General features: G+C 36.9%; 1 protein-coding gene across 1 annotated transcript in view; it reads right to left on the reverse strand.

Annotated features, from left to right (window-relative positions):
* Window positions 1–3,408: 3,408 nt before the first annotated feature.
* Window positions 3,409–17,196, reverse strand: part of SLC9B1 (solute carrier family 9 member B1) — a 132,171-nt gene continuing 118,383 nt past the window's right edge. Inside the window, exons 8-12 of the mRNA XM_033214887.1 lie at window positions 16,122–16,228; window positions 15,127–15,276; window positions 10,948–11,056; window positions 9,918–10,054; window positions 3,409–3,782 (exon numbers count right to left, since the gene is read on the reverse strand). Coding sequence (XP_033070778.1) covers window positions 3,567–3,782; window positions 9,918–10,054; window positions 10,948–11,056; window positions 15,127–15,276; window positions 16,122–16,228 — 719 coding nt within the window. The 3' untranslated portion in view covers window positions 3,409–3,566. The remainder of the gene's footprint in view (window positions 3,783–9,917; window positions 10,055–10,947; window positions 11,057–15,126; window positions 15,277–16,121; window positions 16,229–17,196) is intronic.

Here is a 17,196-nt window from a genome sequence, read left to right on the forward strand (position 1 = left end):
TGCCCAGAAAGCAGTTAAGAGTGCCGCTGGTGTTCCAGTTGTTTGAAACTGATCAGGGACCACAGAAAGAAACTTGTGCTTCACTGAAGAAAAGTATCTCAATATCGAAAACCTTAAGTACTATGGAAAAAATCTGTGAAGTATAAAGTCAATTTAAAAAGGAAACTTTGAACCTTACATACCAAGCAAATGTCAGATCTAACAAATGCTATGACAGTCCTAGATTACTTATTGATTTGAAAACAAAAAATCCCCCCAAAATAATAAAATATTAAAACACTGTAATGCTTTTCAGACTCTGGGATAAAGAATTTTCAGCAAAGTATAGAAATGTAAAGCATCCCTTCAATTTTGTAATTCTTTAGTGTGGAATAGCTGAGAATGTCACTTCTGTTTTAAGTAACAGAATTGATAACTGAGCAAGGAAAGGTAATTTGGATTATAAAATTTTGCTTTAATAACAATTCCTTAAACGGTGAAAAAATAGGCAAAGACAGGCCAGGCACAGTGGCTCATGCCTGTAACCCCAGCACTTTGGGAGGCTGAGGCGGCTGGATCACCTGAGGTCGGGAGTTCGAGAACAGCCTGGCCAACCTGGTGAAACCCCGTCTCTAATAAAAATACAAAAATTAGCTGGGCATGGTGGTGGGCGCCTGTAATCCCAGCTACTCAGGAGGTTGAGGCAGGAGAATCACTTGAACCCGGTAGGCAGAGGTTGCAGTGAGTCAGAGGTTGCAGTGAGCCAAGATCGTGCCGTTGCACTCCAGCCTGGGTGACAGAGTGAGACTCCATCTCAAAAAAAAAAAAAAAAAAAAAGGCAAAGACACAAAAAGTTTATAAGAAACAATAATCTTGTATTTATTTGTTTTTTATTTTATTTTAGTTTTTTTTTTTGAGACGGAGTCTGGCTCTGTCACTCAGGCTGGAGTGCAGTGGCGTGATCTTGGCTCACTGCAACCTCTGCCTCCCAGGTTCAAGTGATTCTCCTGCCTCAGCCTCCTGAGTAGCTGGGACTACAGGTGCGTGCCACCATGCCTGGCTAATTTTTTGCATTTTTAGTAGAGACAGGGTTTCACCATGTTCGCCAGGATGGTGTCCCTCTCCTGACCTCGTGATCCACCCGCCTTGGCTTCCCAAAGTGCTGGGATGGCATGAGCCACTGCGCCTAGCCTTATTTGTTTAAATACTATAAACACTAATATCATACACATAGTTAATTGGTTGTAATTTTTAAATTATATTAATAAATTTTTATGAAAACTTTTTATAAATAAAAAACTTAAAATTTCAAATAAATAACAACATCTGCAACACTACCTTAAAAGGCAGACTATTTCAGTATAATAAACATGTATCACAGACACTTAGAGAAAATTATATAAAGAATAAAAAGAATAGGTACAACAATTTTTCTCCTAATCAAAAACACAGTTCCTCATTTTGAAAATGATTTCTTGTATCTCTTTTATTAAAATAAACTTTCTACTTTGAAATCTAATCCTCTTGTGAATGTAAAATACTATCTTGTAAATGTAAATATATATATATAATTTTTTTTTTTTTGAGACAGAATCTTGCTCTGTCTCCCAGGCTGGAGTGCAGTGGTGTGATCTCAGCTCACTGCAACCTCTGCCTCCTGGGTTCAAGCTATTCTCCTGCCTCAGCTTTCTGAGTAGCTGGGATTACAGATGCGTGCCACCACACCTGACAAATTTTTGTATTTTTAGTAGAGACAGGGTTTCACCATGTTGGTCAGGTTGGTCTCGAACTCCTGGCCTTGTGATCCACCCGCCTCGGCCTCCCAAAGTGCTGTGATTACAGGCATGAGCCACAGTGCCCTGCCTATATTTTTATTTTCTTATAAGTGACAATGGGATGCCCTCATGATTTAGATAGTAGTCAAAACACTGGCACAGTTTAAATTTTTAGAATTTGAGTACTGGAATTACAATATTTGAAAATGGAGTCTGTACTTTGTTGTAAAACTAAAAGGAGAAAATGTCACTAAAACAGTAGCTATTTTATCTTTACCCAGAGTTATTTTCCCAGAGTGTATTTTCAAAGAGTTATTTCCCAGAGGGTTTTAGAACTTTTGGCAGTTTTGGGGATATATTCTGTGAAAGCCCTTAGTCTTAATGGAATAACACATAGTTTCGATTGCCTTAAATTTTAATTGCTTCACTTGGCAAATTTATGTATACATTTCATATTCTGTGGTATTTTAATACCTTGCTTGTGGAGAAGAGGAAAAAAGAGGAACAAAAGTAATACTCAGTCTTTGCACTGAGCTTTTGCCAAAGAAGTCTAAACAATTTCTAAGATGCCATTCAATAAGACCATTTGAGAATGACTCTTTTAATTTTATATGAATCTTATAACTTTAAAATAAAGAGTCTTGAAGTTAATTAAAACTCACTTTGCTTGTGATGGGTTCTACATTAACATGGCAGATTTAATCAGCCAGAATTAAAAGGTAGTTCTATATTACTAAGGAGAAGAAACTGCCACATGACAGTAGTCTCTAAATCTTTCATTTTTGGAGGCTGCCTTTTATGCCTAGATTTTAAAATACTAATTGAAAAAATACAGTTTATTTCCATTTGTGATTTAATTTTATTTCTATAAATAAAAATATAGATAGTGTTTCATCTAAAAACTGCTAAACCAGACTTTCATTTTAAGGGCATGGCAGAAGTAGGGAAAGAGCACCTTGGTTCTATTACTTAACATATGATTTATTCAGGTAGTCACCAAAACTAGAATTTAAAATCTATTTAGTTAACTCATTTAAAGTTGATGTGTTTTATTCCTTGTTTTTTTTTTCCTTTTTGTGGTGATTTTTTTTTTTTTTTAGACGGAGTCTCGCTCTGTCACCCAGGCTGGAGTGCAGTGGCCGGATCTCAGCTCACTGCAAGCTCCACCTCCTGGGTTTATGCCATTCTCCTGCCTCAGCCTCCCGAGTAGCTGGGACTACAGGTGCCCGCCACGTCGCCCGGCTAGTTTTTTGTATTTTTTTTTAGTAGAGACGGGGTTTCACTGTGTTAGCCAGGATGGTCTCGATCTCCTGACCTCGTGATCCGCCCGTCTCGGCCTCCCAAAGTGCTGGGATTACAGGCTTGAGCCACGGCGCCCGGCCATGGTGATCTTTTTAACTGAATTACTGGACATCATGGGGAGTTCTACTCCTCCTGTTTGGAAACTTAGGCTATCTTACCAAGTTCAATATTCAAAGTTTTTTCTTTCTGCCATTAAGTTTGTTTAATTTAATATTAAGTTCAGTTTTTGTTATGATATAAAATTCAGCCTGAGGGATTAAACTTTCCTAGCGTATTTACAGATTTAATTTGTTCTTACAGTGTGTAAATACCAAGAGAGCATTCCATTTAATATTATTTTTATTAAATTAACTTTGGAGTAAAAAATCCAAGAAAAGCCCTGCACTGAAATCACATATTTACTAAATCCTGGATTCTCCGTACAGTCCCCACATATTTCTACTTTAAAATTCTTCTGTCATGTGAAATAAATCATTAAAAGAAGCAGGCAGATGATGACAGGTAAACTTTTTAATGATGTTCTAATGTTGACAATTGCATTTTTATTTTGCTTGGATCATAATGGCGTGTAAGCATTTTAGGCCCCAGAATGCCCATAAGTAGAGCTCCATTTGGAGCTGTGATCAAGATGGCTAAAAATGCTACTGTCATCACATCCTTCGAATATGGTTCCAAGTGGGGTGCGGAGACTCTTGCTGTTTCTAGAGCCAGAGGACCTAACACAGCCTGCATTTAGGGGTAAAAATGGGGCATAAAGAAAAATGTTAAATGGAGTTAATATATAATGTAAATGGCTCTGTTAAAATAAACAAAATCTAGTACTAGACTATTAGAAAAAAAAGTACTTAGTAATTTTCATAAGTTACTCATCAGTTCCATGTTCTTCCTAGCAAATATATGTGGAGGAAGAGTACAATAGTGACAAATCAGCAGGCAAATATTTTTGGGCTGATTTTGCACTCTTGTCCTCTCGGTGTTCCTCTATTCAAATACCTCTTTTGAGTGTTCATGTTACCCTCATAACACCAGGAGTTCTAATGAAACCAGTTTTGCTTAGTTGCCTTTACCATGTTCTTGGTGACAATAAGACAACATAAAATATTAAGGTTTCTTATGGGTCTCTAGGATCTCTTGCCCTTCTTCTCATTGTTCTCCCTATTCAGGGGGCACTGTGTTATAGTAGAACTGACAGCAGGGTTGGAATCTAGCAAACTGGGTTTGAATTCTATTTTTGCTGCAATGAGGCTAGTGAACTTACAAATGATTCACACTCTCTCAACTTCTACTTACTTACTTGTAAAATGAAGAACAAAATACTTATCTTACTGGACGGTTGTGAAAATTAAATATGAGAATGCAAAGAACACTTGGCACATAGTAGATATTCAGATAGTGGTAAGTTTCTTTCTCCCTCACTTCTCATCCCCTGCCAGGTCAGAGAATGAGTTTCTTTGAAGTTTTTGTTTTAGAATGACTCTACTAGGTCACAAGTTTTTTCCCTAGTTACCTTCTACCACATTAGTTTTAATAACATAAAGCAAATTTCTTGCTAACCCTCCTTTGTGTTTAATAATCTAGGCATGAAATTGCCTTAAAATTTTGGGGAATTAAATACCAATATATAACATGTTTTCTATGGAGTTGCAAAGTAACAACATAATGGTAGAAACATTACCTCTGATATGGAACATTATGGCAAAAGAACCCCTCAATTTAAGATCAATTTCTGGCCGGGTGTGGTGGCTCAAGCCTGTAATCCCAGCACTTTGGGAGGCCGAGACGGGCGGATCACGAGGTCAGGAGATCGAGACCATCCTGGCTAACACGGTGAAACCCCGTCTCTACTAAAAATACAAAAAACTAGCCGGCGAGGTGGCGGGCGCCTGTAGTCCCAGCTACTCCGGAGGCTGAGGCAGGAGAATGGCGTAAACCGGGAGGCGGAGCTTGCAGTGAGCTGAGATCCGGCCACTGCACTCCAGCCCAGGCGAAAGAGCAAGACTCTGTCTCAAAAAAAAAAAAAAAAAAAAAAAAAAAAAAAAAAAAAAAAAAAAAGATCAATTTCTATATTCTAGATCAATAATTTAAAATGGTATCATTTTTATATCATAACTTTTAATGTACTGAACATGAGCCAGTGTGCTGGAGGATGCTAGGGAGAAAAAGATAATCATGCAGGAAACCAACTTGAAAGAATCTTACAGTTTAGAAGAGGATTTGAACATAAAAGAACTGCCAACAGAAAAAACAAAAAACAAAAACCAAACCCATTGACTTTTAAGAGATTATGATGATAATGGTGAAACTAGAAATAATATTTATATAGTTATATGGCATTCATCATATGGCAGGTATCATTCTTAAAGCTTTCCATTTATCAACTCATTTAATTCTCATGACAACCTTATTATGTGAGGACTATTATTAGATGATAAATGATTTCCTCCTAGTGACTGAAATTGAATATTATTTCTTTAAAAGAATCCAATTGTCAAGCTGATCTTACATTTGTAAACTAAATTATTTATTTACTCTCTCAGTATCTTCTATTTTTCCACTCTAATTTTTATCAGTAACTCGAAACTGAGGAACAAGGGAAAGAGCTGAACCTTAGCCAATTTTATTTTAGCAGCAGAGAACAGTGGAAGAGGATAAAGGTGAAAATAATTCAAAATTGAAATTTAAAATATTTGTTGATCTTACTTGTGACATTATCGTTATCTATTACTGCTGTTGTGACTCTACTTGTATAAATAATTAATTTTTTATGTCTTGCCAGTTCCTGGAACCAGCTTGATATTCTTTGTGTAGAAGCTAGCCTGGAGACAGCAGACAGGAATAGGCAGAAGCAGAGTAATACTGTAGGACTTGAGTGAGTGGTCTCTTTCCTCATACCTGCTTTTCTTTTTTCCCTGCTTTATGAAAATTATAAAATAATAAAACAAAATTGCGAGTGTTTTTGGAAGGAGAGAGAACAGAGGGACGCATAGATACTCCTTTTGTAGATTTATGATGCCCTACAGTAACATTAAAAATAAAAAAGTTGGGCCGGGCGCGGTGGCTCAAGTCTGTAATCCCAGCACTTTGGGAGGCCGAGACAGGTGGATCACGAGGTCAGGAGATCGAGACCATCTTGGCTAACACGGTGAAACCCCATCTCTACTAAAAATACAAAAAAAACTAGCCGGCGAGGTGGCGGCGCCTGTAGTCCCAGCTACTCAGGAGGCTGAGGCAGGAGAATGGCGTAAACCCGGGAGGCGGAGCTTGCAGTGAGCTGAGATCTGGCCACTGCACTCCAGTCCGGTGACAGAGCGAGACTCTGCCTCAAAAAAAAAAAATAAATAAAAAATAAAAAATAAAAAAATAAAAAAGTTATTATTATTTATATTACTTGAATGTAAGATAAAATAACAACATTGTTAACTGAGCACCACCATATGCCAGAGAGAGTGCTAAGCACTTTACATGGATTATCTCATTGAATCCTGACAACACTACTAAGAAATAGATCTAGTCATAGACTTCATTGTAAGATGAGAACACTGAAGGACTGAGAGATTAGAAAATAATTTTCCTTGGCTAGCCATAAGTAGAAAGCTGAAACTGGATCCTTTCCTTACCCCTTATACGAAGATTAATTCAACATGGATTAGAGACTTAAATGTTAGACCTAATACCATAAAAACCCTAGAAGAAAATCTAGGTAGTACCATTCAGGACATAGGCATGGGCAAGGACTTCATGTCTAAAACACCAAAAGCAACGGCAGCAAAAGCCAAAATTGACAAATGGGATCTAATTAAACTAAAGAGCTTTTGCACAGCAAAAGAAACTACCATCAGAGTGAACAGGCAACCTACAGAATGGGAGAAAATTTTTGCAACCTACTCATCTGACAAAGGGCTAATATCCAGAATCTACAAAGAACTCAAACAAATATACAAGAAAAAAACAACCCCATCAAAAAGTGGGCAAAGGATATGAACAGACATTTCTCAAAAGAAGACATTCATACAGCCAACAGACACATGAAAAAATGCTCATCATCACTCGCCATCAGAGAAATGCAAATCAAAACCACAATGAGATACCATCTCACACCAGTTAGAATGGCAATCATTAAGAAGTCAGGAAACAATAGGTGTTGGAGAGGATGTGGAGAAATAGGAACACTTTTACACTGTTGGTGGGATTGTAAACTAGTCCAACCATTATGGAAAACAGTATGGCAATTCCTCAAGGATCTAGAACTAGATGTACCATATGACCCAGCCATCCCACTACTGGGTATATACCCAAAGGATTATAAATTATTCTACTACAAAGACACATGCACATGTATGTTTATTGCGGCACTATTCACAATAGCAAAGACTTGGAATCAACCCAAATGTCCATCTGTGACAGACTGGATTAAGAAAATGTGGCACATATACACCATGGAATACTATGCAGCCATCAAAAAGGATGAGTTTGCGTCCTTTGTAGGGACATGGATGCAGCTGGAAACCATCATTCTTAGCAAACTATCACAAGAAGAGAAAACCAAACACCGCATGTTCTCACTCATAGGTGGGAACTGAACAATGAGATCACTTGGACTCGGGAAGGGGAACATCACACACTGGGGCCTATCATGGGGAGGGGGGAGGAGGGAGGGATTGCATGGGGGAGTTATACATGATATAAATGATGAATTGATGGGTGCTGACGAGTTAATGGGTGCAGCACACCAACATGGCATAAGTATACATATGTAACAAACCTGCACGTTATGCACATGTACCCTAGAACTTAAAGTATAATAAAAAAAAAAAAAAGAAAATAATTTTCCTGAGGTAGAGGCAAGTAACATGGTATTCAAAACAGGTAGTCTGGCCCTATGAACCTGCTTTTCTAACATGGTAATAGAGGTTTTTTTGCATGAAAATTTAGGAGCTTCTGTTTTGGAATAACAACTAAGAAAAGCACCACAGGAAATTAAGGTATGTTATGCTGCCAAGTTAAACAGTCTAACAATAAGTAGCAATATATTTTAGTAGGAGGAGAATATCCTTGAATAAGAGGGCAAAATTACAAGGTTTCCCTTTCCATTCACTCATTCTTGCAGGCATGCAATACATATTTGCCTCCTGCATGTCAGGCACTGTGTTAAGTGCCAGAGAGAAATAACGAAAAACAACTGCAACAACCAGACACTGTCCCTCTCCTTACATAGTCTATCAAGGGGGCGGGGGCAGGGATTTAGCCATTAACCAAATAGTTATACAAATAAATGTGTCATTAAAAACAATATATGTACATTTGTGTGGCAAGTGAGTGGCAAAGGTAGGGAAAGTATTTTTTAAAAACTCGATGTGTCTCTATTTTACTTTACTTTTTTTTTTGTGACAGGGTCTCACTTTGTCACCCAAGTTGGAGCGAAGTGGTGTGACCTCAGCTCACTGCAGCCTCAACCTCCCAAGTTCAAGCAGTCCTCCTGCCTCAACCCCCAAGTAGCTGGGACTACAGGTACGTGCCACCACACCTGAATAATTTTTTTGTATTTTTTGTAGAAATGGGGTTTCACCATGTTGCCCAGGCTGGTCTTGAACTCCTGAGCTCAAGTGATCTGCCCGCCTCAGCCTCCCAAAGTGCTAGGGTTACAGGCATGAGCCATCATGCCTGGCCTGTGTCTCTACTTTTTAAAATTGTAACATTTAGCTTTGTTATATTCAGTAAAATATAAAAACTCCAATTTTCAGATATATTCTTATTATATATTTTAGGAAAATACAAAACATATTTTCATAAACTTAGGAAGTACTTATTGAAAGAATACTTTTTAATTTCAAAAGAATAGCTTTTAAAACTGAGATTTAAAAAGGCTACACTGGCTGGGCCCAGTGGGTTATGCTTGTAATCCCAGAACTTTAGGAGGCTGAGGCAGGAGGATCACTTGAACCTAGGAGTTCAAGACTAGCCTGGGCAACATAGCAAGACCTCCTCTCTACAAAAAAGCAGAAAAAATGGCCAGGCGCAGTGGCTCATGCCTGTAATCCCAGCTCTGTGGGAGGCTGAGGTGGGTGGATCACTTGAGGTCAGGAGTTTGAGACTAGCCTGGCCAACATGGTGAGACCCCATCTCTACTAAAAATACAAAAATTAGCTGGGTGTGGTGTATTTGTATTACTAATACTAATACAAAAATTAGTATTAGTGTGCACCTGTAATCCCAGCTACTCAGGAGGCTGAGGCAGGACAATCACTTGAACCTGGGAGGCAGAAGTTGCAGTGAGCCAAGATCATGCCACTGCACTCCAGCCTGGGCAACAGAGTGAGATTCTGTCTCAAAAAAAAAAAAAAAAAAAAAAAAAAATCAGAAGAAACACAGTTCGGTGTGGTGGCAGTTGTCTGTGATCCTAGCTACTCAGGAGGCTGATGTGGGAAGATTGTTTGAGCCTAGGAGGTTGAGGCTGCAGTGAGCCGTGATCACACCACTGCACTCCAGTCTGGGTGACAGAGTGAGACCTGGTCTCAAAATGAAAATAAAATAGAAGAAAGTAACATTAAGTTTCTTTGTTTGTTTTTGTTTATTTATTTATTTATTTGAGATGCAGTCTCGCTCTGTCACCCAGACTGGCGTACAGTGGTGCCATCTCAACTCACTGCAACCTCTGCCTCCTGGGTTCAAGTGGTTCTCCTGTCTCAGACTCTTGAGTAGCTGGGACTGGTTACATTAATTTTAATGAATAGTTATGATCAATCAAACATTTAAAAAGTAAGGATAATAGCTCATATTTTGTGACTGGGGTAACATTTTTCATTTAAAATTTTAAAAGCATCAAAACGAAAGCATTAAGCAATAGGCTTAATATGTTCTTACCTGTACTGTAGCTTTGGGTATCCATGCTAAAGCAATAAATATTTTCTCCTTAAAACTAAAACCAGCAAAGCACATCAATATATATGTGATTAAAATTCGAACACATAATGCCAAACTCAGAGTGGCAACAGATATGCCTACAACAGATGAAAACAAACATAAATAACAAAATATTTGTGAAGAAGTGTTCTTTATGCTCAGGAATATGATTTCTAAAACTTTTGAAAGCATTTTAAGGCTATTGTCTCTTCATACGTTTATTTTTACATAAAAACAATGATTATAAAAAATGAATACAATTGAGGATTCTCTGTAAAGTGCAAGAGATTATCTGATGGTGGAGGTACCAGGAAAATTAAGACAGATGACATTTATACAATTTTGAACTAATAGACCTTTTTTGAATACTTTTCTTTGTATTAATAATATTTTATTTTCTGAGAAGGATTCTTGCTTTGTCACCCAGGCTGGAGTGCAGTGGTACAACCTCAGCTCACTGCAACTTCCGACTCCTGGGTTCAAATGATTCTCCTGCCTCAGCCTCCTGAGTAGCTGGGATTATAGGTGCGCACTACCACACCGGGCTAATTTTTGTATTTTTAGGAGAGAGGGGGTTTCCCCATGTTAGCTAGGCAGGTCTCGAACTCCTAACCTCAAGAAATCTCCCCGCTTTGGCCTCCCAAAGGGCTGAGATAACAGGCATGAGCTACCACACCCAGCCAATACTTTTAAATGAAAGTATTCAAAAAGTACTGATCGTATCAAATATTTTCCCTCAGGAAAGAAATCTTATATTTATTTCCTCAGATAACTCAGGGAAGATATTCAGGGCTGTCCTTGGTTTAAAAAGAAAACAGAGCACACAGTGTAAAGGAAGAGCAATATGAAAATACGACACTGTATCAACATGTGTTTCTGAAGAAGGTCCTTGTAGCCATTCAAAGATATATTGTAAATAAAAATAAGAGTATTTATAATTTTCTTAAATATTTTTGAATTTCATATATTTTTGTGTTCTAATTATTCTTACCAATAGTATTTGATTCAAGCAATGAAACAGATACTTCTGCTCCAACTAAACCAAAAAGAAGTGGTTGAAAAATATCCCATACATTTGTAATAATCTTTTGGACTTTCATCTATAGAAAAGAGAAATACATTTATAATTATTTTGGCACATAAATACATATCAGAAACTTAAAGTCTCCCTCCCTTTTTTTTTTTCAGTTTTTAAGTATTTTAGAGATGGGATCTTGCTGTGTTGCCCAGGCTGGAGTGTAGTGGATTAATCATAGCACACTGTAGCCTTGAACTCCTGGGCTCAAGTGATCCTCTCACCTCAGCCTCACAAGTAGAACTACAGGTGTGTATCACCATGCCGGGCTAATTTTTAAATTGTTTGTAGAGATGGGGTCTTGCTATGTTGCCCAGGATGGTCTGGAACTCCTGCCCTCAAGCGGTCTCTGGCTGTGGCCTCCCAAAGCACTGGCATTATAGGCATGAGCCACCATGCCTGGCCTAAAGTCACTTAACATTTAATAAACTTAAGACATTTTATTTTAATAAAAATGTTAATTAATAAAACTGAGCACTTTGATAGTTTTACTCAAGCACTTAGGTAGAATTTGATTAAAAGAAACTCACAAAGCAATAAAATAATACTATTTGGCCATTTTGTCACAAAATAAGTGATGTCCTTAGGGTTCTAGCCATGTTTAGTATGAGTTCCAGATTTTGTCTGTAAGTTAACTGAACAGAGATAGAACTACATAATGCCTGATGAGAACATACCCAGTTCATGCAAACACTTAGGTTCTCAGAAGGGGGTTGGGAAGCCCTCCACTAACAACCATCCTGGAACTCAATCCCATTAAAGCGAATCCTGATACAGCATATACTACTAGGAAAAACAATCTGGAAGTCTGAGAGGCCTGCTTCCAAAGAACCCATGTTGAATACTTTAAAGTTACTTTTTCCTTAAAACAAAACCAAAACATATATTAGGTTCTCATTTAGTTGCCTACCCAGCTTCCCTTTCTGGAAACGAATGCCTCCCAGTGCTACTTTCCCAATTAAAAGGTTACAGGAAAGGCCCTTATTGGCCTACAGTATTCTGGCTCTTCTTCAGGAATTTGGATGAAGAGATTTCAGTCTCAGTCTGGGTTTAACATTTTTTTTTTTTTAAACAGAAGATACGTAAGAACTTTGATGTCTCTTCCTTGAGGTATAAACTATCTTCATAACTATTTCCCTTAAGACTGCGTTTTCTGATTCCCACTTATTAAACTATGGTTAAAAAAAAGAAAAACAGTGTTAGTATTCTTCACTATCCTTTTGTTACTTTTAATCTTTAAAACTTTAGTTCTGTTTCTTTTATCATTTAAAAAATTCTTGTAGTTTTAATTTTATTTATTGATTTGCATTTCATTCATTTCATTTCTTTTATAATTATGATTATATAAGAATACTAAACAAAATGCCACTATGATTTTTGGTTAGGGAACTTCTCAAGCTGATTCTAAAATTTATCTAAGAAAGAATACGTGTAGGAACAGCCAAAAAATACTTTAAAAAGAAGTATAATCTATATTCGGTTTTGACACATAAAACTGCAGTGATTTAAAACAGTGGTGTTGGCATAGAAATAGAGAAGTAGGATTAAATAGACTTCAGAATTAATATGTATGGGAGAATTTAGTTCATGTTAAAAAACTGAATTATTGGCCGGGCGTGGTAGCTCAAGCCTGTAATCCCAGCACTTTGGGAAGCCGAGACGGGCGGATCACTAGGTCAGGAGATCGAGACCATCCTGGCTAACACGGTGAAACCCCGTCTCTACTAAAAAATATGAAAAACTTGCCGGGCGAGGTGGCGGGCGCCTGTAGTCCCAGCTACTCTGGAGGCTGAGGCAGGAGAATGGCGTGAACCCGGGAGGCGGAGCTTGCAGTGAGCTGAGATCCGGCCACTGCACTCCAGCCTGGGCGACAGAGCGAGACTCAAAAAAAAAAAAAACAAAAAACTGAATTATTAATGAATTGGTCAATAAACAAACAATTTGGCAAAAAATGACCGTCTAGTTTATGTGCATATATCTGTATGTACATACTCATCACATGCAAGTATATATGTGTGTCTGAATATATATGTATATTTATGTGTGTGTATACATATACACACACACATCGCACATGATGTAATTCTATTCTGTTCAGTTAACTTACAAACTGTGTGTATAAATATATATAGTTTGTAAGATACACACATGTATATATGTATATCCTTACCTCACAGCATTCACAAAGATAAATTCCAGATAGATTAAAAGACTAAATGAAGAAACAAATTAAACAATCAAAAACTACCAAAATATTAAATGATAATATACAAAATAGTATATCTTTGTAATGTTTATATGTTATAATCTTCAGTGAGAAAGTCCTTCTTAAATGAGATGCAGAATCCAAAACCAAAAAAGGAAAAACCAATAGGTTTGGTCATAGGAAATTTTACTTCCACACACAAGACACCATAAACAAAGTTGAAGATAAAAATTACATGCAATATATACATAACAAAGGATCTGTAGCCCTAACATTACTAGAAACTATAAATTAGAAACAGAGAAAAAAATAACCCAATAAAAATGGTCAAAGAAGATCATAGGTATTTTAAAAAGAATATATGAAGAGAAGCTTACTATACTACTAATCAGAGAAATGTAAATAAAGAATAACAACATCACATAATTGTAAGAAACTATAAAAACTGAATGATGAGGTCATCTAATAGTAGAAAGAATAGAACTAGTGATAATATCAAGTGCTGTTGATGAGTTAAGACATTAGATATTTTTGTGCACTGTTGGCAGAATGTAAATAACCAAAATCTTTTGAAGGGATAATTTAGCGGTGTCCATCAAAATAAATATAGATCATTTCCAGCCAGGTGTGGTAGCTCATGCTTGTAATCTTAGCACTTTGCAATGTCAAGTGGGGAGGATCCCTTGAGCCCAGGATTTTGAGACCAGCCTGGGCAACATAGGGAGACTCTGTCTCTAAAAAAACAAAAAAAGTAAAAAAAGATCATTTATAGGACTCTATTCCAGTAGATGTACCTGTAATTCCAACACTTTGGGAAGCCGAGGCAGGAGTATCACCTGAGGTCAGGAGTTCAAGACCAGCCTGACCAACATGGTGAAACCCTGTCTCTCTTAAAAATACAAAAATTTGCTGGGTGTAGTGGTGCATGCCTGTAATCCCAGCTACTAGGCAGGCTGAAGCAGAAGAATCGCTTGAATCCAGGAGGCAGAGGTTGCAGTGAGCCAAGATTATACTACTGCACTCCAGTCTGGGTGACAAGATTGAAACTGCATCTCAAAAAAAGACATGAACAACACTGTTTACAACAGCACTGTTTGTAAATAACAAAAAGTGGAAACGATCTCAATGTCTATAAATAGAATACTGGTTACCTAAAAATGTAAGGGGATTTGATATTTGAGAGTGGTGAGGAATAAAGAAATCTTTTACATTTTATTCCCTGTTTTATTATTTTACAAGCATTTCCATTTTTATTTATTTGTTTATTATTTATTTATTTTTTTGTGATGGAGTTTTGCATTTGTTGCCCAGGCTGCAGTTCAATGGCATGATCTCAGCTCACTGCAACCTCCACCTCCTGGGTTCAAGTGATTCTCCTGCCTCAGCCTCCTGAGTAGCTGGGATTCCAGGTGCCCACCACCACACCACCACGCCCGGCTAATTTTTATATTTTTAGTAGAGATGGGGTTTCACCATGTTGACCACGCTGGTCTTAAACTCCTGACCTCAGGTGATCTGTCTGCCTCAACCTTCCGAAGTTCTGGGATTACAGGCATGAGCCACCATGCCCGGCCTTTTACAAACATTTTTCATGGACTAATTAAAATGTCAATGAATAAAATAATTAGATTCATAAAAGTAATATAATAATATTACATAACTCCTGGGAAAAAGAGAAGCCTGATGTGATAACGCAACTTCTGATTCCATATTAGTATATTTTCAGGTGCTTTTCCTAAATATTTTATTTCCTTGATTGATTTATACACTTTCTTGAGGACAGAAAACCTTTTGGAACATTTTCCAACCAGAATGAGGGGATTTCCTAAATATATGTAAAAAATTCAGTTGTTTTAGCTTTTAAAATATAGCGTATTAAAAATATTCACCTTTTCTTGGGACCATTTTGTCCCTGCAATGAAACTCAACACTAGTGTGAATAATCCTCCAGATCCATGTAAACCTATACGTTGGCTGCCTAAGACAGCAGAAACACACATAGTCAAAATAAGGAATCCTCTCTTCAGTGCAAGTTTTTTCTAGAATTAGATAGATATTTAGAAATTAGTTTACATTAAATATATAATACAAGATTTGGCATTATCTATTATATATTTTTGACCCTTTGATATTATGTCTTTAAATGTTATATTAAATGTCTAAAATTTTGATTTTCTTTCTCACCATATATTTTAGGAGACTTACTACCAAGTAACAAAATTTACAATTAGTAACATTTCATTTTCTGCCACATCTCTGCTACTAATATCAGTAAAATGGTTAAAGTATTACTTTAAGTGAAGAAGAAAAGAGACCCATACAATCTCCAGTTTCATATAACATATCCAATGAATTCTTAAAAAATATTTGAGTGTCTCTTTGGCCAAAATGTTACAGCTAAATTTGGATGGAAATTATAGAAATACAAAAATAATGGCATGTTTTCATTTAAGGCAGGAAATGGCTAAGTTTAAGAGTGTTGCCTCTGTCAAAGGAGAGTAGGAGTGAATTTAAGTCAGAAAATATGCAGAAATTAATGGGAACCTATCTCCCCCTGAAATGTTTAAGGGAAAATTTAGGGGAAATTATCAAATATCAATAGGCAATTTAGTAGAGAAAGGGAAAGTATAATTCAGAGGGATACTCTGCATTAAGTATATATCTTTATATTCCTTATTTGCCAAATCAGGAAGCAGAGACTTTAATCAAAGCCATGGACCTGTATCAATCACTGCTGTGCTCAGTTTCAAGTACAGAGCAGGCATTGGAGGCTAGTTTTAGAGAAATAGAATTAAGTATTAAATTTCATGGATCTTACCAAAGTTTAATATTTTGAAAAAAAAAGTCTAACACTATATTTCCATAAAATAGATTTTGTATATACCTGGTCTTCACTTGGAAAATATCGAACAAAAAATCCCAAAACAATTCCTGCCAGCAGACTAATAGATACGCTCTTTATAGAGGCTATGGCGTTATTAACTATATCACCTGTAGAGGCACACAATAAAAAAAATTCACAAAGAAATATTTTCATATATACTACACATCAGAAAAGCAAATCTAGGTGGTTCATGAAGAAAGGTAAGCATTTTACAGAACAAATATATGAAAATGGTCTTTAAACATGTAGATCTATTTAGTACATTAAATATATACTATCAAATAATTTAATATATACACACAACTTGGAAATGTCCATTATACAAATAGGCCAGAAAACAAAGACTTAACGAGCCACAAGATGCTCCCCCACTTAGTGAGGTAGTCTGGGCGCAGTGGCTCACGCCTGTAATCCCAGCACTTGGGAGGCTGAGGGTGGATTACTTGAGGTCAGGAGTACAAGATCAGTCTGACCAACATGATGAAACCTCATCTCTACTAAACATACAAAAATTAGCTGTTCATGGTGGCGCACACCTGTGATCCCAGGTACTCAGGAGGCTGAGGGAGGAGAATCACTTGAACCCGGGAGGCAGAGGTTGCAGTAAGCTGAGATCGTGCCACCACACTCCAGCCTGGGTGAAAGAGGGAGACTACGCCTCCAAAAGAAAAAAAAAAAAAAAAACCAAGTGAGGTACAAGAATGGAGAGAGACCAAAACACCTGTGGCACTTAGCACATGGCTGGTAAGGGCTATATTAATAATTCTTCTTTGATATACTATATGAAAAAGAAACAAATGATTTTAACATAAAAAGAACAACGTAATAACAACATAAAAGTTTTTGCTCCAGGGTCAGTCCTAGAAACATTCAAGGGTCAATTAAGATTTCAGTATATTTAAGTATCTGCTTTTGGTGAAGAAAAAAGGGGAAAAAAAACAATACAAAAGATTCCAGTATATTTTATATTCATTAATATTAATAAATCCATACTTGTAGTTCATTGTAATAAGTAAAAAACAAAAAATAAAAAAAAACAGATTCTGAGTTACAAAAATAGTTCAGTTAAGCTCTG

This window comes from Trachypithecus francoisi, unplaced genomic scaffold (assembly GCF_009764315.1).
Source record: "Trachypithecus francoisi isolate TF-2019V2 unplaced genomic scaffold, Tfra_2.0 Lachesis_group1, whole genome shotgun sequence".
In the NCBI taxonomy this organism is placed as follows: Eukaryota; Metazoa; Chordata; class Mammalia; order Primates; family Cercopithecidae; genus Trachypithecus; species Trachypithecus francoisi.